Below are 26228 nucleotides of genomic sequence, written 5' to 3' on the forward strand. Positions count from 1 at the left end.
CTGGAGAACAGCACTGTAACCTACCCTCCTCACTTGGCTCCAGTTGTAAGACAGGGCCACGTGCTAGAAGATCTGCTTTTTAACTTCAGTTTGTGCATCACCAAATGCGTTATTACAATATATGCTATTCAAACAAACTGACTTATACTATGGTACCACTGTGTTAATACCGCCCAACCCTGATTCAACAAGTAATACCAATGTTCTAGTTATGGCTGATGCCAGAAATGGGCAGAATAGACAGAGTCCCCGTGTTCTAGCCAGTGAGCCAGCAGTATGGAGCCTGAAGTTGGAAGTGGTGTGTTGTATTCATGGAACTGATAGTGTGCTACATGTCCGCAGTTACAGAAGGGAGAGTAGGTAGTTAGGGTCTAGAATTCGCAGGTTACATAAGGCTGTTGGCTATTAAGCAGGGTGGTAAGATGCCAACGAATTTCAATTGAGTTGAGGCTGTTACCCATGGTTAGTACCTTTAAAAGCTTACCCTGGTTACAGAAAATTACTTTGAAGGAGCTGCAGCAAGGCTGAGGCTGGGGAGGCTGCTGGAGGACTCCAGGCTGGAGGAAGGTAGCAAGAACAGACATGGAAAAGTGGAAAGAGTCATATTCAAAGGCGAAGAATGGCTTAGTGTTAGGACTTAAGGAGGAGACTGTGGTTTGTGTCCTTAGCAGATTTTTGGATTCTGGGCCCACTCACTGGCAGTGGGGGGGTCATTGGAAGAGGAGTAAATTTGTAGGAGGTAGAATCTGACTTTATATGTAAAATTGGATATTAAAAAACTGTGTGTGTGTCCTCACACATACATTTATAAATATACACTGAATACACACACATATACTGAGTGAAAATGCCTGGGAAACATCCAAGTTGGAATATTGTATGGAGGTGAATTACGTGGGTCTGGAACTAAAAAGAGTAGATGACCTGTTTAGGGTAGATGACCAAGAAGCTTGAAGTTGGAGATGTAGTTGATATTGCTTAGGAAAGTAGGTTTCACCCTTACCTGGAGATTGGAATTATTGAAACTTTGAACCCAGACATTCTAGTTTAAGTGATCTAGGGTAAGCTTGCAGAATGGGCTTTTTGAAGCTTCCCCAGTAATGTTAGTGTGTAAGCAAGACTGAGACAACCTTGAAGTCCTTTAGGAGAGCACAGGCTAAGATAAAAGAGGAACCAAGTGGAACCTCAAAAATATCTATTAGAGAAGGGCGAAATCTGGCCTGGAGACTACTTACAAATATCCAGAAAGGCAAGAAGTAGTTGTGTGGGAAGAAGTGAGAGAACATTGTCTGGCTGCCAGGATGCGTGAGAGTATTTGGATTTAGCAATATGGGCTCTATTCCGTAACCAGAAGAGCTGTCAGTGGAAGGCTTTGAGCAGAAGGTGGTTGATGTGAGCTGAGAACTGTAAGGATGCAATAGGTGTAGACAACTTAAAAATGTTTGGGGGAAGACATTTGGTGCCTTAAGGCTGTTTTTGGTCTAGGTAACAGATTGAACTGGCTTAAATGGTAAAGAAATGTAATTCCCAGGTTCCAGAAGAAGGTGGCTCTAAGGTGTGTGTGATGGCTCAGCACTATCATCTAAGACCCAGATTTTCAGCCTGAATGACTTGGTCAGAAAGCTGCCACTCCATCCCTGTGGTGGCAGGGTGACTCCTGTGACTTTGCTGTCAGGCCAGCTATTGCATTCTCCAGCAGAAGAAAAAGCCAGGTTTGTTGTGACCTTTTCAAAAGGATCTTAGTACACATCCTAGGGAATATGTTTCTCACAAGGGAATAGACTGAATTCTCGGAAGTCAGACAATTTGAAACAACACCCAGATCTCAACAGTACCCGGGCACCCCTTGTTCTTCCTTCCAATCACTGTCCACCTCTCTTCCCAGAATATTTTCCTACACTTCCATTGGGTAGTTTTATGCACTGTAAATGGGATCATGTATGTGCTCTTCTGTGTTTGGCTCTTATCACTGTTTTGGGGGTCCATGTTATTGTATGTACTTGTATTCACCTATTGCATGAATATACCATAGTTTATCCATTGTATCATTGATGGGCATTTTGGTAAGTTTCTAGTCTTTGGCTGTTAGTGGTATCAGTTTCTACTAAATGTGCAATCAAAGACAGAGGGCATGCTTATATTCAGCTATAGTTCATAGCTTCCTATGATGGTATTAATTTGTGTCTTCCATTTTAGACATGGTGGGTATGGAGTGATATAAGTCTAGTGTTAGTCTGCATTTCTGTAAATTGGTTAAGGATACTTGAGTATTTTTTCATATGCTAATTGCCTATTTGGGTGTCCTCTTTTGTGAAGTGCCTTGTTGGTCTTTTGTTATTCCCCCCACGCCCAGGGGATGTCTGCCTTTGTTCGTTTGTTTGTTTTTGTTTTTTTGAGACAGGGTTTCTCTGTAGTTTTGGTGCCTGTCCTGGATCTCCTCTGTAAACCAGGCTGGCCTCAAGCTCACAGAGATCCTCCTGGCTCTGCCTCCCGAGTGCTGGGATTAAGGGCGTGTGCCACCGCCACCTAGCTGAATGCCTGTCTTTGTGGCACTTGTTTTGTGGTCTGGATGTGAGTCACTGAGACACAGTATTGCAAGTGTCCCCCACTCTCAGTGGCTTGCCCTCCAGTACTTGCTGTTAGGTTTCTTTCCTCCAAAAGCTGTTAATTCTAGGGATGGTGGCATGGTTCAGTGAGTGGCATTTGCCACCAAGCTGGAAAATCTAAGTTTGGTCCCAGGTTGCACATGGTAACTGATTCCTATAAGTTGTCGCCTGACCTCCACACTCAACCTCCCCTATGCAACACATACACAGAAGCTATTAATTTTAGTATAATGCAATTTATCAGTTTCTTCCTTTATGGTAAGCACTTTTTGTGTTGTATTTATAATCTGTGTCTGCTATAAAGCCACCAGAGTGTTCTATGTTTCCTCTAAAAATTTGGCTTTTTTTTTTTTTTTTTTTTTTTTAAGATTAACACTGCTGTTTGGATTCACAGCCTCCTGAGCTTGGTTTTGCTGTTAAGCGTGAGGGGTGTTTGGCATGTGTGAGTGTCTAAGTGGTTTTAGCGCCATCTATTAAGAGTATTTGCCCCATGCACTGTGCTCTTACTTGTTATGAGCCAGTTTGTGTAGAGTCTCATGCCCATTCCTCCATCCTTTTCCGTTGATCTGGTTGTCTGTCTTTAGGAGGTTTTGTTATTTTGTGTTTTCTTCTTTAATATTTTAGTATATACCTTTAGTAGGTATTAATTTGATGGTATGCTACCTCAGTTCTTTTTTTTTAATTTTTGAAGTATAGTGAATTGATGTGTGTGACTATGAGATGATGAACCAGTGAATTCGTACTGGACATTTAAACTAGGGAAGTGAAAATAGACAGAGTTGGACACTGAGAAGGGATGTGTAAACTTACAGGAAAGAGTAGGATGTCTGAACTAGTGCTTTATGCGTTTGGGCATTTTTGAAAGGTGCTGAGTTCCTACATGGATGTGGTGAGGACTTGAGAAACAAGCTGTTGGGGGGTGTCCTTAAAGACAGAGATACTAGGAGACAGAATAAAGTGTGGATCTTTAGTGCCTGACAGTTTCTAATTTAGTATGTACCTCAGCGGAGCAGCTAGATCAGAGTCACCATCCCCCTTCTCCAGCGGAGAGAGTAGGCTCAGAGCCAGTGCCCTCCTACAGGCTCCAGTAGAAGCCGAGGTCTAATTACACCTAACTGGGCATGCATGGTCTAGAGCAGCTGTTCTCAACCCTTTGTGGTCAAATGACCCTTTCACAGGGGTCACTTAAGACCATCAGAAAACACATATATTTACATTCCATTTATAACAGTAGCAAAACTACAGTTATAAAGTAGCAACGAAAGAAATTTTATGGTTGGGGGCTCACCACAATATGAGGGGTTGCAGTATTAGGAAGTTTGAGAAACCACTGTTCTAGAATCTATGCTCTGTTCAGTGTAGCTTATCTGACATGTGGGGAAGGCTGGGGAGCTACCTCCTTGAGAAGCAGAAGTTTTGTTAAAAGACAGAAATAGTATAGAAAATCATGTGAGTAATGAGTCAAACGTAGATGTTGGAGAAACACCTAAGGAACGCTCTGGAAATACTAACCTAATCCTTGGCACTTGTGATGGGGTCAGGTGACTCCTCCCCTTTGTTTTATTTTCCTGCGTTTTCTAACTTTACCACAGTGCACATTTATTATGTGGATTAACATTTTTTGACTGGATTATATTCATGGAAAATTCACAGCATAAAATGGATACATGCTATATAGTACTTTTACAGTAAAATAATGGAATGTTTAAATACTTTGTTTCTTGTTTTTCTTTTTAGAAATGCACTTAGCGATGGAAAGAGGGCCATTGTTTTGAAGAACACCTGGCCAAAGGTAGGCGTCTTCTGTACTGTACAGTGAGCAAGCCCTGGAACCTTGCCCTTGTGTGGAAACCGGTCTGTGGCATAGCGTCTCTGTACATAAAAATGCTAGGTGACCTTCTAGAGAGCTCAGGGACAGGAAATGGGTTCGTGAGTTCACTGTAAGTTCAGGGCTTGGCTGTGATAGACGGTGAGCAATAAAGCACATCCATCCTAGCAAGTCCAAAGCCCTTGCTTTAGTGGAAGAGAGGGAATGATGGGTTGGAGGGGAGAGAAGGAGGGAATCAGAGGGAGAATGAAGGAGAGACTCCTTTTTTTTTTTTTTTTTTTTGCCTTGGGTTTAGAAAGATATTCCAAAGCTCCTCCCAAGTTTTAATTCTACTTTTATTTAGGCACAACAGTGTACAAGTATTCCCTCTCACCCCCAACGCCAAGTTTTCTTAAGTAACACAGCGCACAAAAAGCAACAGCAGAAAACTTTGTTATACACAAGTTTGTCAAGACATGAATGTACTAAGTGGCTAGGATGAGATCACTTGTTACATAGCTCTCATATATAACTGATAGGATTTAGATACTGAATATGCAGAGTACTCTTAGAGGAAGTAAGAAACCTGAAAAGAAGGTGGACCATGAAAATGAGTAAGCTTTCACAGAAAACTTACCCCGAATGGCCAATAGAAATGAGAAACCAAGGACTGGAGAGATGTCTGTCGTTAGGAGAGCTAGCTAGTCTAGCAGAGGCTGGAATTCAGTTTCCTACACCCAAATCAGGTGCTCACAACTGCCTTTAACTCCAGCTCCACAGGATCTCATACCTTCTTCTGGCCTCCCAGGAACCCCACATATATGCACACACAAACACATACATATAAAAACATTAAAAATATAAGTAAATCTTTTTAAAAATGAGGAACTTTGCTATGTTTCTAATAAAGTTATAAGGGATAAAAATAGGGAAAAACCCAAATGAAACAGAGTAGAGGACCCAAGGAACACAGACCCACATAGCCACCAGCAAGTAAGGTGATGTGATGGTGTTTACGTGAGACTGAGGGTCCCGAATGATGTACTCATTGGGTAGTAATAACAGGAATCCAGCTAACTGGTAGGAATGTGACTTGCTTATAACTTACCTGGGAAGAAGTAGGATGTCCACAGCCCATGATTACTGTGTTCTGTGTGCACTTGATCCCGTATGTATGTCCCCTAGAGTAGGATGTCCATAGCCCATAGTTACTGTGTTCTGTGTGCACTTGATCCTGTGTGTTCCCTAAGTTACTTGATTTCATGTGCATGCACCCTAGACATTTTTTGCATATCTACACATGGTAAAATGTACAAAATCATTGAAGCATTTTTATTTTCAGTTCTTATTTTATACTGATTAATTAATTGATTGGCTGATTGTGGTAGTGATGATTGAACCTACAGACTCAAATACTGACAATAACCTTCCCACTGAGTTCTATCCCCACTCAGCTTTCTTTTTCCCTTCTTGAGACAATGGTTTCATTACCTTGTCCTGGCTGTCCTTGAACTCACTTTGGTCCAGGCCGTGAACATGTCACCTTCCCACCTTTCTCCTGAGTAGCAGAGATTATTGGTCTCTGCCAGAAGGCCTGTCTTACAGCATTGTTCTTTCCTGATTGTCTAGTGGTAAAGTAGTAGATGAATGTTGTATTTTCACTTGATGCAAGTTGTTACTTTGGTTCTGATGTCCTCACATCTTGAACACCCTTACTTTCCCTCCTCAGTCTGGCTGCTCTTTCCCTGAGTCACTCTGTTGACTTTGGCCTCCTCACTTTCCCTCAGATGGGCAGGACTCATCCCTTGTTTCTTCAGCGTTGACCAGCTGTTTTATTGCTGGTCATCCTTCACTTACGTCCCTTAGTCAGCTGTTCCTGATCATGTCAAAATGCCAATCCTGTCTCTTCTCTGCTTCCTTTCTCCCCTTTTGAGCATTTTAAAGAACATACTATGTGTCTAGTTAAGTACTGTTCTAAGGCAAAGGTTCTGTGGTTTGCTCTGGAATCCGAACTGTCTTGACACTGGAGTTAAGTTGTAGGACAGCAGTGACAGCTCGACAACAAAAGAACCTCCAGCACACAGCGCCACGTAGTCACAGCTGCCTGGAGTGACATGAGCAGGGGCTTGAGTACTGTTGCTGGCTTAGTGAATAATCATCAAGTACTAAATTGTGTTGGAGATAGGTTGGCTGACTTACCAACACTTAAGGATTTTAAAAACAGAATTAAACAAAAAGAGTCAGTAAAAGCAAGCATAACATAGGTTAGGAGACTACTTACTCTTGATGGTCTTTGCTTCCAGGTAGGAGAGGGAAAGGAAGTTAGCAAGTTACCAAGGAGATTGTAGTCATGTCTGTAGTTTTATAGAAAGAATCTGAAACACATGTAACTGTTAAAGCACAATTCTCTGTGCTCTGTCTGTCTTTATTATTTATTTTAGTGAGGTTTTAGGGCAGCTGAGGTGGACCATCAGGTAAAAAAAAGCACTTGCCATGCAATCCTGATGACTGACTCCTGAAAGTATGTCCACTGGTTTCCACATGTGCGCTGTGGCATGTATGGATATGTGTACACACAAAGACATGTGAGCACACACACCTCATAGTATGTGTTCCAGATAAGACATTGTTTGGGGCTAGATTCAGCACTAGCTGATGCTTGTGTAGAGGTGTTCAGTGTCTTGCTATTTTCATAGTGAGTCAGTCTTTTGCTTGAAGTAGAATCTTTGTTGATCATTGAAACTTGTATTTGATGAGTATTTAATAATTGTAAAATAAGTGATAGAATTCTTAGTAATAAAACCCAGAACATAGCCGGGCGGTGGTGGCACACGCCTGTAATCCCAGCACTCGAGAGGCAGAGGCAGGTGGATCTCTGTGAGTTCAAGGCCAGCCTGGTCTACAAAGCGAGTTCCAGGACAGCCTCCAAAGCTACAGAGAAACCCTGTCTCGAAAAACCAAAAACAAACAAACAAAAACCCAGATCATATTAGTTTTCCAAAGATCCTTTGTAAATTTTTTATGAGTATTAAAACTTACTTTAAAAAAAAATTTTTTTTTAATGCTCCCTTATCTATGAAGTCCCAAGGAAGACCTTCTGGAATTCTCTTTCTAGACTCCTGTTCTGTTCTTCTCATTGCTTCCACCCTGTCTCCCAGATCTTCCTCCTGAGCTGAGGTGTAGGAACTCTGTTGAGAAAGTTGGAGCAGTCTTAGGCTTGCATGTTCCTCATCTCTCTTGGATCATTCTGTTCTGTTGCCCACATTCAGTGTTTCTGTTTTTGTTTTTGTAAGGCACGATTTCTTTTTGTCTCATGTTATTTCATCTTAGCTGAAAGTGTAGAGTCTAGGCTCCTTGATTTTACAGACTTTTGCCATGCAGTGAGAGCCTTCAAACCAGCAGCTGTTGTCCAGGGAAGACGAGCTCCCCTCAGTTACCTATGCAGTTAACCTGAGGTGCACCCTGAGGTAGTGGTGATTGGATTATGTGCATGCCTGCCTGTAGATCACTCCCACTTTCACTCAGCTGTATTGCCAGGGTAGGATACTAGGCTTGATGGTTCTGCCAAACAGAAGAGCTAGAAATGATGGCTTCTAGTGGAAGGGATGGGAGATAGGCCAGCATTGGGGGGTGTCATAGATAACCAGAGTTCAGAGGTAATCGGTTTCAAAAAAGAGATAATTTTAATTTAATCTTAACTCAGACAACCTCAGCAAAAAGATCTGAGAAAATCCTTGTCAGTCATTAGGAGTTGCACTGAATTTTATAGGAGTACAGGAAAAGGACCCAATAGAGGGCGAGAATATTGGGGTGGCAGGGGAATGAAGAGAAGTAGTCACTGAGAGTTTCTGGCCTGTCGTTTCTGTGTTGGCCGTTTTCTTCTTTCAAGCACTTATCCACACACTGAAGTTGATCAGTGTCTAGAGGTAGGATTTTGACCTTGTGTAGTGTATCTGAAGGATCTCAGCTGTCAGGAAATAGAGCACTCACCCTTAGGGACAAGTGTTGTTTAATGAGGCGCCGTGTGAATCAGTATCACTGACCTAAGACTAGACAGTCTGCTAACACTTCTGTAGAACTCACAGACAGACCCCAAAGACACAGCACAGAATCTGCAGACACACACACCGCTGACTTCTATTCATGAAACTTACGGTTTTTAAAGGAACACTTTCTTTTTGGATTGTGTTTTCTTTTGGAGTCTTGTTAAAAAGAATGTTCTCTGTAAGATAAATTGTAAATAAGGAGTTCTGGACCAGTATCATGAGTCAGGCTCTGTGCTTTGTGTGTGTGACATGCTGCAGATTCCAGCCTCATTGGTTGCTAATTATCCTCTGGTAGATTTGTTCCTAAAATAGGAGTTCGGTGTGTGGGTAGTTCAGAGAGGGCATTAGTTCTGTTAGCTTTCTAGAGTCAAAAGCTAATGTTTAGAGCCAGAAAGGGTTTTTAAATTTTGTAACAACTAAATCCTTAACATTGGAATTAAGAGTAAATAAAAGCAGAGCCTTTCAGACTTCTTTTGTGTCTGGAAACTGTATCTGGAGGTAAAACACAGCTGCCCAGAGGGAGGCAGTGCTGAGAGGTCGCCCGCTGCAGTTCTCACTGGTCTCTGCCCTGGGAAGTATGGGTGGTAGCAGAGGTGCTAGTGGGTCCTCCAGTTCCTGGGACCTTTGACTCCAAAGTGCAGGGATGTCATGACTTAGAGACTTACTGCATTCAAATATTTGGAAAAAATTAAGTTGTTTACCTAAAACTAATGACTTCATTTAGCTAAATAATTATTTTGTTCCTTAATAGTAAAGTATATCAAAAGTTAAATTATTTTCTAGGGGTTCAAAAACTCTTAAAATACTGGTTTTTAGGTTATTTATTAAAATTACTTGCTTATTTGTAACTTTTTACTTATTATTTCCTGGGATTTTAGTATTTTAATTTATTTTTCGTTGATAGGCCTAAAGTAATCCATTTCAACCAGAAAATATTTTTCCTTATCTATCTTCTTTAACCTAAGCATATTTTTTGAGAAAAAATTAAATTTATCTTTTTGGAACAGGGTCATTATCGTTATTGTGATGCTCTTTCTATGCTGGGGGAATATGACTGGGCCCTGCAAGCAAACATAAAAGCTCAGAAACTCTGTAGAAATGACCCTGAGGGAATCAAGGATCTAATTCAGCAGCATGTAAAGTTACAAAAACAAATAGAAGACCTGCAAGGTATTTCACCTAAGATTCTTTTGGTTACAGTCGAATTCCCTTTAAAACTTTTGAAAATGGATTTCTTGGATTAATGGAGGACCGTACCAATTCTCAATGGTTTGTACTTCTGTTATGCTGTCTTGGTGAAGTCGCCCAAGTACTCTGTCTCTGTGTAGAATTATGATAGTGTTGTGTTCAGCTAGGTGATTGAAAGTGATTTCTTTATTTGAAACCGAGTAATCGAGTTTTTATTTGTTCTTTAGAAAAATACCCCTTCCTGCACTTTCTGATAACTTTTTAAATTTGTTTTTTTAAATTAATTTCCTAAGAAAAGGCCCTTAGTATTGTTTGATGTTTTTGCACCAGCTTTGCAACTAATTATATATATATATATATTATATAGCATGTTGAACATCTGTCATTCTCTATCTATCATCTATGTCATCTATCATCTATCTGTATCTATCAACCTATCTGTCTATCATCCATCCATCCGTCCATCTCAGAAATCGACTGTGCAGATTAGGAAATTCGAGCTCTCATTCACAGTTATTCATTTCTGTCCTTGTTTTCTTCCGTCACTCATTTTTCTTTCTCTGATACTTAAAATTCCTATGTTCACTTTCAGCATATAGATCTTTCTTCTGTTATTTTTTTCTTTGGGTTTTTAGTGTCTGTATAGTCGAGCTGAGCAGTTCTGTTTGTCCAGCGTGATGTGATTCTAAGATTGTGAGCTCCTTGCAGACAGGTACTACCTGGTTCACATTTATGTGTTGCTAGCATCGTATTAGTGATCGTATATAATGGGCTATCTGACAAGATCGTGAAGTTTGTTGACACCTTGAAGTTAGAAGCATCTAGAATTGTAAAGTTTCAGCTTTCAAACTTCAATGTTTTCAACTATCAGCTTAAAAGAAACACTGAAGTATTTTTAAAGTCTCTGCTGCCAGTCCATTGATTACTGTGTGTGTGGTTGGCTTTTATAGGTCGGACATCAAGTAGGAATCCAATTAAAGCTTTTTATGAAAGCAGGTGAGTTAATATCAGGTTAGTGGCTGCTACTTGGAAAGGCTTTTCCCATGAATTTAAGAATCACTGCCAGTTTAAAAGCTAATAGCAACTTTTATATGTGGCTGGGAATCAAACCCAGGGCCTTATACATGCTAGGCAGGTGCTCTACCACTTAGCTATATACTCATTCCCATAGTGGCAACTTTTAATTAGAGATGAAAGAGACGCTTGTTTTGTATGTTTGAGGGGTGTGTGTGTGTGTTTGTGCGCAATTGTATTCCTGTCTTAAAACAGGTGACTTGGGAGTTCATTATTCTGCTATTTTTCTGGACCTTTTGAATATATTTAGCCTATACCTGTGGGAAAAAATAAAATGAGATTTTAATGTTTCCTGGCTTGAATGGGGACCAGTGTGGCCATGTGGGTCCTGGCCAAGGAGCACTGGGATGGAGTGTGTGCCTGTCGCTTCCCAGTGTCTTTCGAAGGCTGAAGACAGACTGACTGTGGTTATAGGTAAAGACAGTAGCCAGAGGTCTACATTTTGTCATTGGCAATTTAAAATAGATTGGGGAAGGGAAAGAATATGATCAAAATATACTGTATGAAAATTTAAAAATACTAAGAAATGTAATAAAAACTAAAGTAGATGAAGCTTTTTCTAAGGCTTGTTTAGATACATTGGATGTCGAAGCTTGTTAAAACAGCAAGGTTTAGTACCTTACTATTAGAATAAGAACTGCTTAGTTATATTGGCTCAATTTCAGATTGAAAGTACTGTTGATGTGTAAAGCCCGTCTTAGCAGTGGGGATCTTTCCAGAATGTGATACTTGGCTTTTGAGAAACAAGGGCTGTGTTGCTACAGCTTGTTTGAAGAACCACTTCAGATATGTGTCAACTTAGGAATGACATGATGGTTCGATGTTATTTATCGCCCCCAGGGCTTACATACCTAGAAATTCATCAGCACCTGCTTTTAGAACATCACTTAACTTTGTGGAAACAGACAGAGGTTTCAGAAAAACTAAGTACAGAATGGCAGATGGTGGCAATCAAAATCTACAGGTAAGCTTAGCTAAAATCTCCGATTATTTCAGGTATGAACAGCCTGACTTTTTACAGTGATGCTTTGCTGGTAGATGCTTTGCTGCCCTTTTCTCTATTACTATCCAAAAAATGATTGGCTCACATCAGGCAACCTGGCCATCTCATCCAGCTGCATAAAGATAATGTTCAAATGTCACATGATTTACCTTGAAACCATAGTTGTGTGTCTTAAAAATATTTTTCAAGTACTATTTGGTCACTTAGTTTGCCTGTGTGCTCTCCATTTCTGTCTCTCAGCAGTCTCTTGGGAATGAATGACAGTAGAGTCTGGTAGCTGAGTCTTCCCTGCTCGCCCTTCACAGTGACTTAGGTTTCTTCTGTTCTTTCCTTTTCTCTTGTATGCACTGTATTTGGTTACTGGTGTTCTGCCGACCCACCACCCAGCGGTTGCTCGGGCTCTCTTTGGTTACCCTTGGCAGCCATGATCCCAGCCTTTAACTCTGCTGTGTTCAGCAAGTGTCGTAGTCTAAGGTTTTTCTGACACCACAGGCCTCTAGCCTGCCTCTGTCATCAGATGTCTTGGAGTATACTAAAAGCTGAATTCATATTTACATTTTGCTTCCAGATTTGAAGAAGGGAATGGAGGGGGCGGTGATTGAATGATAGGTAGAGAAGGGAATTTTTCCAAATACCATATTGTCATTCTGTGGATAATACAGAAAAGACTTCATTCAGTTAGAAGGAAAAGCGAACAGGCATTGCTCAACAATTTATATATCAGGCATCACACTAAGCATCAGAAAGAAGATTGTTATTCAAGACTTTGTCATTTATCTTGATTTCTTATTTTTAGTCATCATGATGTTTGCTTGTTTATGCATTTAGGCTTCATAACCAGCTCTGTATTTTAGGTGCTTGAGTGAATCCTATTATATTCTAGTTTAAATTCTGTTTCTTACGTGATTGCTGACGCTTTGGCTATATTGCTGTTAAAATCTCACTAGTTTTATTTTCATGGGCAGGTGGCAGATGAGGCTTTGAAGGGCGATGATTGTGACTGTCATCCTGAATTTCTGCCACCTCCAAGTGAGTAGTCTCTGACTCGTTGTTGCCACCAAACCTCTGTGCTTGAAGGGTCGCGCAAGCCGCACTTGGCTGTGCACTTGTTCTCTACACAACAAGACTTCAGTAGCTTTTAATTCTGAAAGTAGTGACCAGTGCTGTCAGTCACCTTTTGTCACCGTAGTGACATGCCTGACACAGGTTAGCTGTGCAGTAAGAGAGGTCTGTTGGGCTCAGGATTCTGAAGGGTGGTCATAAAGCATGCTGCCTGTGGGGCTCCGTTCTGCTGAGGGCTGCTGATGGCGATGACCAGAAGTGTGTCTACAAGCAAACTGCTCGTGTCTCAGTCCAGGAAGCAGTGAGAAGGGAGGCGAGGCTGAAGCCCCATAGCATCTCTAGGAAGTGACCAGCTGTGACGGAAAGGCCTTTCCGTTGGCCCCACTTCCATAAAGCCTTCACAGCATTCCCATCCTGCCACCCTGGGAACTTGAAACTAAACTGTGGCAGTTTGTTTCAAGAAAGTGGGGACTGGAGAGAAGACTCAGCAGTTAAGAGCTCTTGATGCTCTTGTAGAGGACTCAGATCTGGTTCCTGACACCCATTGGTAGCTTCAGTTCCAGGGGCTCAGACACCTTTTCTGACCTTGGTCAGGTACTAGGTACTCAGGTGTTGTATGTACATACATGCAGGCGAAACACTCATATGCATGAAATAAATCTTTATAAAAGGAAAGACAACATTGAGGTCTAGGAAGACGGTTCAGTTGGTATACCGGGTTCACTAGAGGAGCAAAATGGAGTTGGGTGAATATATGCCAATGGGATTTATTATTACATTGAGTTACATGATGTGGTCTGGATATTCCAGTGTCTGTCTTCACGCTGGAGAGGCTAAGAACACAGTAACCTTCAGTCCTCAAGACTGGAGGCCTCAGCAGTCCCAGTCTGCAGCTGGAGGCCTGAAGATTCCTGGAAGCCACTGGTCTTCGGTGGACCTTGGATTGATGAAGATGCTGCGTCTAATGTTAGTGAACAGTTACTAGTATTAGCAGCAGCGGTGGTGACAACAGGGTAGATGAAGTTGCCAGTGTGACAGGAAGGAACGTGAAGGCAAGCAGATCTCCCTAGACTTCTTTTTCTGGCTGCCTTTGGAAGGTGCTGCCACAGTTAGGGTGGGTCTTCTCACTGATAAGAATATCCTTTACAAGTGCTCCTAATAACTCGTCTAGTTGCTGACTCCAGATCCAGTCAGGTGACAGTCAGGATTATCAGTCACAGTTGGTAAGGAGATGGTCTAATCTGCATAAGGGCCTGAGTGTGATCCCCAGCACCTAAGAGCCAGGAGTAGTGCACATGCCTGTAACACTACACTGGGAGGCAGAGGCCGGATGTCTTCAGATCACTGGCTAGCCAGTTTAACTGAATGTAAGGTCCAGGGTCAGTGAGAGACCTTGACTCAGAAAATGATGGAGTATGGTTGAGGAGGACACCCAGAATTGACTGCTGGCCTCCACACACAGGAGCATGAACACACCTACAAATGAAAAGACATTGCACATTTCAAATTAATTCTGGCTTTTCATATTTTTAATAAGTTTACTTTTGTAAATCCAATAAAAGTAATATAAAGATAAAGCACATTGCTCTTCCTTGTCTCCCTTAATTTCCTTTAGGCCATTGTTTCTCATTATTGAGAGTTTTCACTATTATCTCCTCTAACAACAGGAATCCTTTGTAAGTATTTTTCCCTTAAGTGGCCTCCCTCATAAAATTTAACACCACAGGAATTGCTTTTGATTTTTGAGACAGGGTCTCAGTCTGTAGCCAAGGTTGGCCTCACCCTTTCACACGCTAGGATTATGGGAGTGAGACCCCACGCCAGGCTTGCATCTGTATTTATTAATTTTTTAAAATTGTTTTTCAAGACAGGGTTTCTTTGTAGCCCAAGCTGCCCTAGAACTCTCTATATAGACCAGGCTGGCCTTGAACTCAGAGAGATAACCTGCCTCTGCCTCCTAGTGCTGGGATTAAAGGTATGAGCCACCAACACCCAGCTTGGATCTGACTTTTATATATAAAAAATACTGTTTGTTGTTCTTGTATCAGAAAATCTAATTTTGACTCTGTTTAGGGGTGATTTTACCCTGTTGAGAAAAGAGGTTTTTCCGTTTGGAGTACTGTAACAATAATTCCACAAACTCGGTAGTTTATTTCTGCAGGCTGAGAAATCCACTCTCCTGTACCTAGCAGATTCAGTGTCTAATGAAGCTCTTGTCATGGTTCATAGATGGCTGTGTCCTTTTGTGTGCTCACATGGTGGAGGCTGAGGCATCTATCCAGGGCCACCTAAAAAGGTGTGAAGCCATTCGTGATCTGATCACCTCCCTTGAAGGTTCTGCATTCTAACGTGAAGTTTTCAACACTTGACTTGCACGGAGCAGGGCATGCAGGCCATACCTGTGCTTAGTTTAGTTGTGTGCATTAATTATGTGTGCTTGTCTGTGGATGAGATGTGAGTGTGCGTGCATCATGTGTTTCTGGGTCTCCTCCTGTATTGTATTTTGATGAAAAGCTTTCTAAGGTGGGTTTGTGTCCATCTCTGCCTTTTACACCCGAGTCTAAGGAAATACAGATTCTCTTGATGGTTGAAGGTTGTCTCACACCAGTTACGTACCTCATGCTTTCATGCGTAGTGTCCCTCCTTTCAAGGTTGATGAGATGGGGCTGCTGGCCTTGCAGTAGTGACACCACAGCATTCTCTTCTCTCTTCCCTGTTTGTTGCTTTTCTTTTCAGTGGTTTGGCTTCTGTCAGCCATTCTGTCTTCCCTGCCTGCAGTTCCATCTTCTCTCGGCTCCATTTCCACGTACTTGGTCACGTAGTGCTGGGGAGTACCCATGTGGTTAACATGCTAACCTTCAGAGCGTTGCAAGTTCAGACAGTGGTCTTACCCAGTGGAGCCGGCCGGCAGCATGTGAAATAGCCATAAGGATAGTACTTTAAAGCTTTTAAACAGTTACTGTCAGATAGCACATGCAAATAATTTAAATCTTGTCCATCCATCAGCATTTATATTCAGGCAAAGAACTTGAGGTCCCAGAGTTAGTTTCGTAGCTTTGTCCATGCCCACACAGCAGAAGTCAAGTTCCCAGGACCCATGTGGTAGTTCATAACCATTGGTAACTCCAGTTCTAGGAGCTGCAATATCCCCTGCTGACTGCCACTGGCACCTGGCACACATGCTGCATACACATGCAGGCAGAACACTCCTACACATAAAATAAAAATAAACAATTCTGACCATTAAAAAAAAAAATCAAACCAGAATTCTGCTTTTTCAGAAGCTTTTGTGTTTGAGGACATCAAGGCTCTGTTCTCTTTATCTGACGTGCCTGTTACTATCTCCCCGGCCTTCTATCACATACACCCCGTCCCTCTTCTTCTATCACATACACCCCGTCCATCCCTCATCTTCTATCACATGCTCCCTGTCCCTCTTGCAATACTCACTCCCTAACATAGCTTTGAGGATGTCATTCTCCTGACTTTCAAAGAGGCCATAACTTCCTTCTCCTGCCAGTGGAGTAAAGACTGGGCTTACAGAGCTGGGGTCTACAGGGAAGGTCTGTAACTTGTCCCCTAATATCTGCCTTTGTAGCTGATTTTTGCCCTTCCATGCTCGGGAGTTCTTTGGGTAACATTTACCTAGTATTTCTGAAATGGATGCCCATCTTGGGTTGAGTAGTTGTTCTCTAGTTTGCTTGTTCTTGGAAACCAAACAGCCTTTCCAAAATATTCTGGCTAAAGTGGTTATTCTCCCTTCTGTGAATTAGAGAGAAGTTACTGACTATGGAATTAATATATCAGTAACTTAGCGTCTTTTTTTTTCCTTTTGGTAATGATTTGTTACTAAAATGACTTGTGTTCCTTCCGGTCTAGCTTAAACTGCCCGAGAGCAGGAATTGTTGTTGCCTATGTCTCTGTCTGCCTAGACCCAGACAATGACTGTCAATTCTGATGGATTCTTACAGCCACACACCATCACTAGCTTGTCTTGAGTTATTGAAGTTGCATTCACAGACACTGTTGCTTCTTTGACTTTCTTATTCAAGTTTACATTTTTGTTGTAGTTTTATTTTTTGTTGGTTTTCTGCAATCCAGTTAACATGCACTTTATTTTTACTCCTAGTCTTGGAGGTTCTGTGTACAGGTTTCAGGAACAAATACTTTTATGTTCACAGGTCAGCCTCCAAAACATAAAGGAAAACAAAAATCACGAAACAATGAATCACAAAAGCCCAGGTTTGTTTCTTCTCTAATTTTATAGGGATTTTAATGGCGACCACATTGGTTATAATTCGGAGCGGAATCAGCATGTTGATAATATTTCTGTTCAGTAACTTGGGTCATTATCTGTTTACTCAATATTTGAAGTGAGTGTCAGTTAATATACTTTTTTCTTTATGTAAATAGAACTGTTTTATTTTTGACAATGTTTTACAGTACATGCTTTTTTTCTCCTTCAGTTATAATTCACAAGTGACTTTACCAGATTTGAAAAACATTTTGGAGAAACAGTTTTCAAAGTCTTCTAGAGCTGCACACCAGGTAATGAGAAGGCTTTTTCTGTAGAAAGAGCAAATTGTTTCCCAAAGACTTAATAACAATGCTAAGTTCAAATATTTCTTAAGTATTTAATAAGATTTAATTGCTTGCAGTTTCATTTTGCCTACTGTGAAATTATTAGAGCCCACTTTTCTTTTGAATTATTTAACATGAGTCAGATAAATGTGATATATAAACAAAGTAAACTTCATAGAGAAATTCGGTTATATAGTGATGAAAATGACATATTAACATGACTGAGAATATTTTCCTAAATGTGGGTTAGTTAAAAATTCTGTTATTTTAGATCTTCATCACTAATCTTATAAATGACTGAAACAAATTTCTAATTGTTTAGAACTTTCATCTAACAGATTTTAGTTATGTGTTAACTGATTTTGACTAAGTCTACAAAACATGGAGGACTTGAAACAGACAACAGCTTTTGAAGATACAGAAATTACTTAGGCATACCCCAAATCACTGAGAGCCCAGATTGCTCTTTTAACATGCTTGTGTTAGAGCCTATGCTAAGACAGTCGGGTCTGTGGTAAGAAGGTTCAGCCTATTCATCGGGCTTGTCCAGTCCAGAGAATCCAAGTTGGGGGAGTGTATTGAGGGAATAATTTCCAACAAAACTGTCTTGCTCTATTGATCCGTTTTCTTAAGTAACAACACATTTAAAATTGGATCAATTCCTACAAAGCAGATAATGGATATTTTTGGGAGAACATCATATTTCATACTGTTAAGTTCATACCTTAAAAATAAATACAGTTTTACATTGTACCTTAAATACTGTAACAAACACCAAGTTTATACCAAAAGCCCCTCTCTTCCTTGTGTAATTTAAGAGATTCTCTTAAGTATTGGGTAGAAATTACCAGGAAGCTTCCCTCATGTGTCATCAAGACTTTGTAAGATTGCACACTGAAAACTTGTCTTTTCCCTCCGGCTGACTGGTTTATTCGTATAATATGGCTTACTGTGACTTCACCCCTCCACTCTATGGAACTTATACCCATTGCCATGCAATTAAAATTTTTTAAGCTGGGTAGTCGTGGCACATTCCTTTAATCCCAGCACTCGGGTGGCAGAGGCAGGCGGATCTCTGTGAGTTCGAGGACAGCCTGGCCTACAGAGTGAGATCCAAGACAGGCAGCAAAACTACACAGAGAAACACCCTGTCTCAAAAAAACCAATCAAACAAACAAACAAACAAACAAATAAATAAAATAATTTACATGCATATATCTTCAAATTAAAAGGCATAAAAACACTGGTACCTTTGATTTTAGTTTTTCTTTGTCTTCCTTGAGTTTAACGTACTGATACACATCCTAATAGTTTTGTCTAGTTATATTTAAGTACATGTTAAGCATGACTGGAGTTAAAACTTGAAATAGTGCCAGGTGTGATGGCGCACGCCTTTAATCCCAGCACTCAGGAGGCAGAGGCAGGCGGATCTCTGTGAGTTCGAGGCCAGCCTGGTCTACAAAGTGAGTTCCAGGACAGCCAGAGATACACAGAGAAACCCTGTCTCAAAAAACACAGAAACAAAAAAACCCTCGAAATAGCTACTTTTTGCTTAAAATTGAGGTTTTTCAGGGCAGGGTGACTGTTGTTAAAAATCTGAGAGTGATCAATACATAGATTGCTTGTTCTAATGTGTCCTAATGTTTTAGTCTCAGCTACGGAACTCACCTGTGGAAGAGGTGGCCTGGTCTTAGTGTGTTGTTAAAGCTTCAGAATACTGTGCTGGGTCTGGAAAATCAAACGGGATCTGCTAAAATAAGGCACCCTTTCCTGTCGTGGACAGTGACAACATGGCCGGTGAATGTGGTGACATAGCACCTTTCAAAGTCCATTGCTGAGAAGGGATTTCATGATAAGGGGCAGTTTAGGTATTTGCTATTGTTTCTAACATATTACTGGTCACAGCAGTGGGGTAGCTCAGTGGATAGAGAACTGACTCCTGCAAGTTGTCCTGTGACTTCCATGTGGGTGTACTGACAGGTGCACTCACCCATACAAAATAAATCATCGTAATTAGTTTTTTGAAAATTTTTCTTATTACAGATCAACTTACTGTCTTAAATTTTAAACTAAAAGTACAGATTTGGACTGCTGATTTTTGTTGTTGTTTTTATCCAGGATTTTGCTAACATCATGAAGATGTTAAGAAGCTTAATTCAGGATGGGTACACAGCCTTGTTAGAGCAGCGTTGCCGCAGCGCGGCACAGGCCTTCACAGAGTTACTCAATGGTTTAGATCCTCAGAAAATAAGGGTAAGTGTGATGGACTGCAGCTTTGTTAGCTTCAGTGATGCACCTCAGATAGGTTTAGAAGAGGACCTGGCTTTAGCTTCTGGAATGGACCCTAGACCTGTGAGGTCAGGTGACTCCTCCCAGCGTGGGCAGCAAGTAGTGGTCCCAGTTAGTGTGTGGTCCCTGTGGGTACTCACTCCTTGCCCGTTGTTCAGGTCTATTAGAATTCCTGGCCCCTGCAAAGTTAAGGATTTGGATTCCTTTCATTCTTAAGCAAGGTTTTAAGGGCAGACATCTCAGTCTATCTTTGGGCCCTGTTACATGCAAAAGAATGCACCCCCTCTAATCCATTATGAATTGTGCATCCTGATCCTCTGAGACACTGAGTCTATGTATTTCTAATTCATTTGTTCTGTCAGTAAGACTCCTGTTGTAGCTAGTAAGTTACTCTAATGCAGAGAGGACAGGATTATGTTCAGATTATTAACCAGTGCATTTTTATTGACAGCAATTGAACCTGGCCATGATTAATTATGTATTAGTAGTCTATGGACTTGCTGTTTCTCTCCTTGGAATAGGACGACCTGAGGTAAGCTTTGAACAGAGATAAACAATGAAATATGACATTGACTGTGGAAGGCACTTAAAATTTGTTTTCCTGTGTGGCTCTTCTGTCCTGAAAGACTGCAGTAGCTGAGTTCACTTTGTGTTTTGGGCTGGGGTGTTAGATAGCCTTGCTGTCCACCTGGTTGGGTTTCAGACTTGTCACCCTCCTCCTTCCCACTGTGAGCACACTGGAAGTTTGGCAGGGTGGAAACTTGTGCCTGTAACCCAGTGCTGGGGGCAAAACCAGGAGAGGCATAAGATTGAGACCTGCCTGGACCAAGACCTTGTCTCCAAAAAAGAAAACTTTGTTTATATTCCTACTAGAAAAAGGTCGGGGTTGGGGATTTAGCTCAGTGGTAGAGCGCTTGCTAGGCCCTGGGTTCGGTCCTCAGCTCTGGGGGGGAAAATAGACAAAATAACAGAAAAAGGCTATACTTGGCAGTTACTAGGAGTCTCCTTTATTACATATCATAGCATATCAGGATAGGTCATCAGAAACACAACGTCAAGGGAGAGGGCATCATTGTGCTTCTGTTGTTATGTATAGTTTGTAACATCAGTATATTACTGGTGGATATCTGAGTTTGCAATCTGTAATAGTAAAAGTACCCCAGACCATCTTTAAGATCACTTCAAATTACCATTGCATATAGTGATAAAGGGTGGAATGGGTCTGGGGAGGTTAGAAAGGACATGTTAGTATAGTAGTGTGATGATTGATTAGAAAAATTAAAAATGAGAATGAAGGCCTGGAGAGATGGCTCAGAGGTTAAGAGCACTCACTGTTCTTCCTGAGGACCTGGGTTCAATTCCCAGCGCCCACATGGCAGTTCACAACTGTCTGTAATTCCAGTTCCAGGGGATCTGACACCCTCATACAGAGACATACATGCAGACAAAACACCAGCGTACATTATATAAATAAATCTTTAAAAAGAAAAATGAGAATGGCCTTGCTAATAGTACTCGGATCTGGGTGGAGCTGGGCTTCCCATAGCTGCTTGTAAGGTTTGGGTATGGCTCACTGGGATCCCGGGGCTCGGATGCCTTCTCTACTTGCTTACTTAGAGTATGATTTGGTTTTACAGTCTTCTCTTCTCTGAATGCTGAAATGCTTGCAGATGTGTTCAAATGTTTTGACATTGCAGCAAGAAATTGAGATTTTAAAGGTCTCATAATGATTTTGAATGTGGCTGTTTTTATAGCTGTCCTTGTTTGCATGTAGCCCCACAGGCTGTAGATAGCATCTGCTTGCAAGAGTGACCTTAACTATATATAACATGCCCACATAGTATGCCCTTTCTGCCTACCTGGGCTCTTAAGCTTCCCTAGTTACATGCAATCTTAAATTACCACTTAATTAAAATAAAAATGTATGATTCACTTCCAAGGGCTTGTGGTGCCTGAGGTCTTCTTTCCTTGTTCTTAACGTGACAGCTGGATTGTCTTCCATTAATGCCTAACTGATTCCATTTTTTAGTAAATAGTTGGAGACAAGACTTTGTATCTTTAACTGTATCATGGTAGAATAATACCATGTTTTAGCCGGTCAGCGGTAGTGCACGCCTTTAATCCCAGCACTCGGAGGCAGAGGCAGGAAGGTATCTGTGAGTTACACAGAGAAACCCTGTCTTGAAAAAACAAAAAAGAATATCATGTTTTGCTTTATCAACATTGAAGAAATAGTTTTATTGCATCTGTGATTTACTCTAAAAATAGGAAACTGATTTAAAAGAAAAAAAAAGGTATAGTAGAACTTATACATTAAAAAAATTTTCACGACCAATGTTCCTTTTTTTCTCAAAAAATTAAATGTAATAATTTTAATTCTTTATACTTTTCCTGTGTGTGTACAATGTATTTTGATCGTATTTACTACACACACTGTCCCTTAGCTCCTCACAGAATCCTTCCCAGAGTCGCTCTTTAGGAAGCCTGGTGCAGCTGTCCTTCCATGCATTCTTGGATTATCCTCACAGCAACTTAGAAGCCCCATTTGTCCAACTTTCTCTTCAGTCACAATGGTTGCTGTTATTTCTCTTAACTACAGGTCTTTTTGGTTTCTTTTTTTTTTTTTTTTTCCTTCTTCTATAATAGAATTTATCTAGAGCACAGATTCCCTTTGTTGAGAGTGTTAAGAATATACTCTGGGTTCTGTTAAGTTTTTACCTTGGGGTAGTATTGAACACAGGTGCCTTTCTCATTCTGTAAAGCATCCTGGCAATGTCATTGGAATGGCAGTTCTCCCAAGGGAACAGCACTTAACCACCATATGTGCTGTGGTGTGTCTACCCAAATCAGCCGTTTTTGAACCATGAACTCACACCTGTGTGTGTTGATAGTGCCTGTGCATTTGAGTACATGGTTTTTGATTGGTAGTCTTTTCAGCAGGATTAGTTTTAATGTTATCTCTGAATTTCCCTGGGTGCCACATTGATCAGAAATTTATAGAATTTATAAAAAATGAAATATAAAAGGTAAAGTTTTGCAATGGGACCTTTTTGACAAAGTGGTTTTTGTTTTTTTGTTTTGTTTTGGTTGGTTTTTCGAGACAGGGTTTCTCTGTGTAGCTTTGTGCCTTTCCTGGATCTCGCTCTGTAGACCAGGCTGGCCTCAAACTCTCAAAGATTCGCCCCTGCCTCTGCCTCCTGAGTGCTGGGATTAAAGGCGTATGCAACCAACGCCCGGCGACAAAGTGTTTTTTTAAATGTCAGACAAGAATCAACTTTGAGACAGTCTGTGTAAACCTTTCTCTCATGTAAGGAACTGTTCTCCCTATTTTTGAAGGAGCTGTCAGAAGCTGAGAACCAGTTCAAAAGGATTATCGAACACTATCCCAATGAGGGGCTTGACTGCTTGGCCTACTGTGGAATAGGAAAAGTATATTTGAAAAAGAACAGGTTAGTAGAAACCATAGTAAACTACAGGTTGAAGTCTCTGTGATGATTAAATCATTTTATAGAAGGGAATTTGGGGGGGGTTGTAGTTTTTGATGAGCATATGTGTACATACATGTAGACTAGAGATTGATGATAGGTGTCTTCTACTTTCTTCTTCTTCTTCTTCTTCTTCTTCTTCTTCTTCTTATTATTATTATTATTATTATTTTGCTGTTGTTCGTTTGAAATACAGTCTCCGTTTGTAACCCTAGCTGGCCTGGAACTCCAAAGAGATCAGTCTGCCTCTGCTTCCTGAGTGCTCTGCCACCACACTTGGCTAAATGTTTGTTTTTATTTTATGTGTATTGGTGTTTTGCCTGTAGTAATTCTGAGTACCACATGAGTGCAATGCCTGAAGTGGCCAGAAGATGGTGTTGGATCCTCTGCAACTGGAGTTCCACATGGATGCTGGGAATGAATGGTTCCTTGTTTTCTGCAAGAGCAGCAAATGTCCTTAACTACTAAGTTATCTCTCCAGCCTCTATTATTTTGTTTTGTTTTTTAAGTTTTTTTATGGTCTCAGTGTATAGCCCCTGCTGGCTTGGAACTTGCTGTGTAAATCAGGCAAGATGCACCTGCCTCTCAAGTGCTGGGATTAAAAGCATGTATCACCCCACCCAGCTCCATCATAATTCTTTAATTCATTGTTACCGTATGTATGTGCCCACTGTGTGTCACAACACCTTGTGTGCACTTCGGAGGACAGCTTATTCAGTTGTGTGCATCCACACTGACGTGGGCTCCAGGTGTTGAACTCTGGTTGCCATACTTTTGTGTTAAGTCCTTTATGCTCTGAGCCACCCATCTCTCTGGCCCTTTGACTTCACTTTTTGAGATAGTCTGTCACTGAACCTGGAGCTTGCTGTTGCAGCCAATGTGGGCTGGCCAATGAGGCCCCAGGATCCACCTTTCTCTCTCCACTCCCATCCCTCACCCCAGCACTGGGCTTCTAGACTTTTGCTGCTGCATTGGCCATTTATGTGGGTGCTGGGAACCCAAACTTGGGTCTTCATATTAGCGTCCTATTGCTGTGATGAGAAACCATGGCCATGGCAATTCTTATAAAGGAAAACATTTAGTTGGGGCTTGTTGCATGAATCCTAATTGGTCTTTCAGTAAAAACCGAGAGCCAGATATTGGGGTAAATGCTGAAAGATCAGAGAGACAAAGGAACAAGCCACTAAAGAAACCTCATGCTACTACCAAAACCTCAGACTGAATGCCTTGGAGTCCTCAGCTGAAAGGACTCTAGTTCCTGTCTCCTTGCACCTTATATGTCTTTCCCTGCCCAGCCTTTTCACTTCCTATCTCAACCTTTCTTTCTAGTTCTGTGATTAATGGCTTGTGTGCGTCCCAAACACTGGGATTTTAGTGTGTCACCACTGCCTGACTTCTGTGTTTAACTCTGGCTAGCTCTATCCTCTGATCATCAGGCAAGCTTTATTTCTTAGATTACAAATATCACCACAGGGGCTGGCTTATAGTTGAGGTTCAGTCCATTATCGTCATGGCAAGAAACATGGTGGCATGCAGACAGATATGAGGCTAGAGAGATAGCTGAGAGTTCTACGTTTTGATCTGCAAACAGCAGGAAGAGAATACCACACTGGGTATGGCTTGAGCATCTGAGACCCCAGAACCCACATACTTACTCCAGCAGTGCCATACCTACCCTAATAAGGCTGCATCTCCCAATAGTGCCACTCCCTATGAGCCTCTGGGGGCCATTTTCATTCAGACACTCCAGTGATAATGCGACACATACTTTGCTCAGATGTCTCTCCAGACCCTGGATTGGTTTACTGTCTTAAGTGTGGCATGTTATCGTAATTGTGATTTACTTAAGGAGCTGGCAGCCAGTCTCAAAAAGTATAGTGATTGAGAGAAGGAACGTGTCCAGAGACTGTGAGTGAAGCAGGAGAGCCTGTTCTGTAACCTTTCTATAGTTGGGATGCTTGCTCTGAAGTTCACAGTGTAGCTGTTCTCTAGGAGTTTCCTAGCTTTCAGTCTTGTCTCCCTAAATTGATTGTAGCCCTGAGGGAACAAGATGTGGCTTAGTATTTAAGACCAGTCTGTTTGGACCCTTGCAGTCAGAGTTGTGGATGTATTAGGTTACTTTATAGAGAAAAAAAAGTAACTTTTGATAATTGAACATCATTCATAATGCTTAATTAGAGGAAATTTTATGATATTCTTGATATCTCTATCTTAGCATGTACCCACAACTTCTTTGTGGGTTTTTCAGACAAAAGGAAGTTGTTTCAGTTTCTGGTCATGGTCTGTCTGGGATCAGGTGTGTGGGGATTCTGGGACAGAGTTGTGCTTTGTTTACTGCAACAGGAAGTAGCATACTGTCTTAGTTTCTATAAAGGAAATATATTACATTGAATATTTATGGTCTTTTCCCCATTTTTATTTATTTATTTTTCTTTTCTCAGCTTGATACAGTACAAATTCTTTTTTTTTTTTTTTTTTTAAGATTTGTTTATTTATTATGTATACAGTGAGTGTTCAGCCTGCAGACCAGAAGAGGGCTCCAGATCTCTCATTGTAGATGGCTGTGAGCCACCATGTGGTTGCTGGGAATTGAACTCAGGAACTCTGGAAGAACAGCCAGTGCTCTTAACCTCTGAGCCATCTCTCCAGCCCCAATATAGTACAAACTCTTATCCTAATAGTGAAATGTTTCACTGATGCTTGTCCAGTGATTGGGTAAAACGAAAACTTACTATAAGCCACAGTCATCCTAGGGTCCCCCCTGCTATGTAGCATCCCTGGTTCTGTGGGTTGTAGTCTGATTGTCCTTTGCTTTCTATCTAGAATCCACTTATGAGTGAGTACATACCATGTTTGTCCTTCTGGGTTTGGGTTACCTCACTCAGGATGATATTTTCTAGTTCCATCCATTTGCCTGCAAATTTCATGCTGTCATTGTTTTTCTCTGCTGAGTAGTACTCCATTGTGTATATGTGCCACATTTTCTTAATGCATTCTTCAGTTGATGGGCATCTAGGTGTATGTGGTCTTTTTAATAGGTTTGAGGTCTTGGTGAATTTTACTATGGAGTAAAATATCACATCTCTA

General features: G+C 41.1%; 1 protein-coding gene across 11 annotated transcripts in view; it reads left to right on the plus strand.

Moving 5' to 3' along the window:
- Positions 1-26228, plus strand: part of Ttc3 (tetratricopeptide repeat domain 3) — a 105119-nt gene that overhangs the window by 29884 nt on the left and 49007 nt on the right. For 8 of the 11 annotated variants that reach the window (XM_036203706.1, XM_036203708.1, XM_036203707.1 and 5 more), the window contains 10 exons: positions 4344-4398; positions 9467-9629; positions 10598-10643; positions 11562-11685; positions 12690-12753; positions 17054-17159; positions 17253-17334; positions 19486-19620; positions 20108-20188; positions 22993-23105. In XM_036203706.1, coding sequence (XP_036059599.1) covers positions 4344-4398; positions 9467-9629; positions 10598-10643; positions 11562-11685; positions 12690-12753; positions 17054-17159; positions 17253-17334; positions 19486-19620; positions 20108-20188; positions 22993-23105 — 969 coding nt within the window. Of the gene's footprint in view, positions 1-4343; positions 4399-9466; positions 9630-10597; positions 10644-11561; positions 11686-12689; positions 12754-16967; positions 17029-17053; positions 17160-17252; positions 17335-19485; positions 19621-20107; positions 20189-22992; positions 23106-26228 lie in introns of all 11 variants that reach the window. The other 3 variants (XM_036203710.1, XM_036203712.1, XM_036203716.1) reach the window with 1 other exon arrangement.

Source organism: Onychomys torridus, chromosome 12, assembly GCF_903995425.1.
Source record: "Onychomys torridus chromosome 12, mOncTor1.1, whole genome shotgun sequence".
Lineage (NCBI taxonomy): Eukaryota > Metazoa > Chordata > Mammalia > Rodentia > Cricetidae > Onychomys > Onychomys torridus.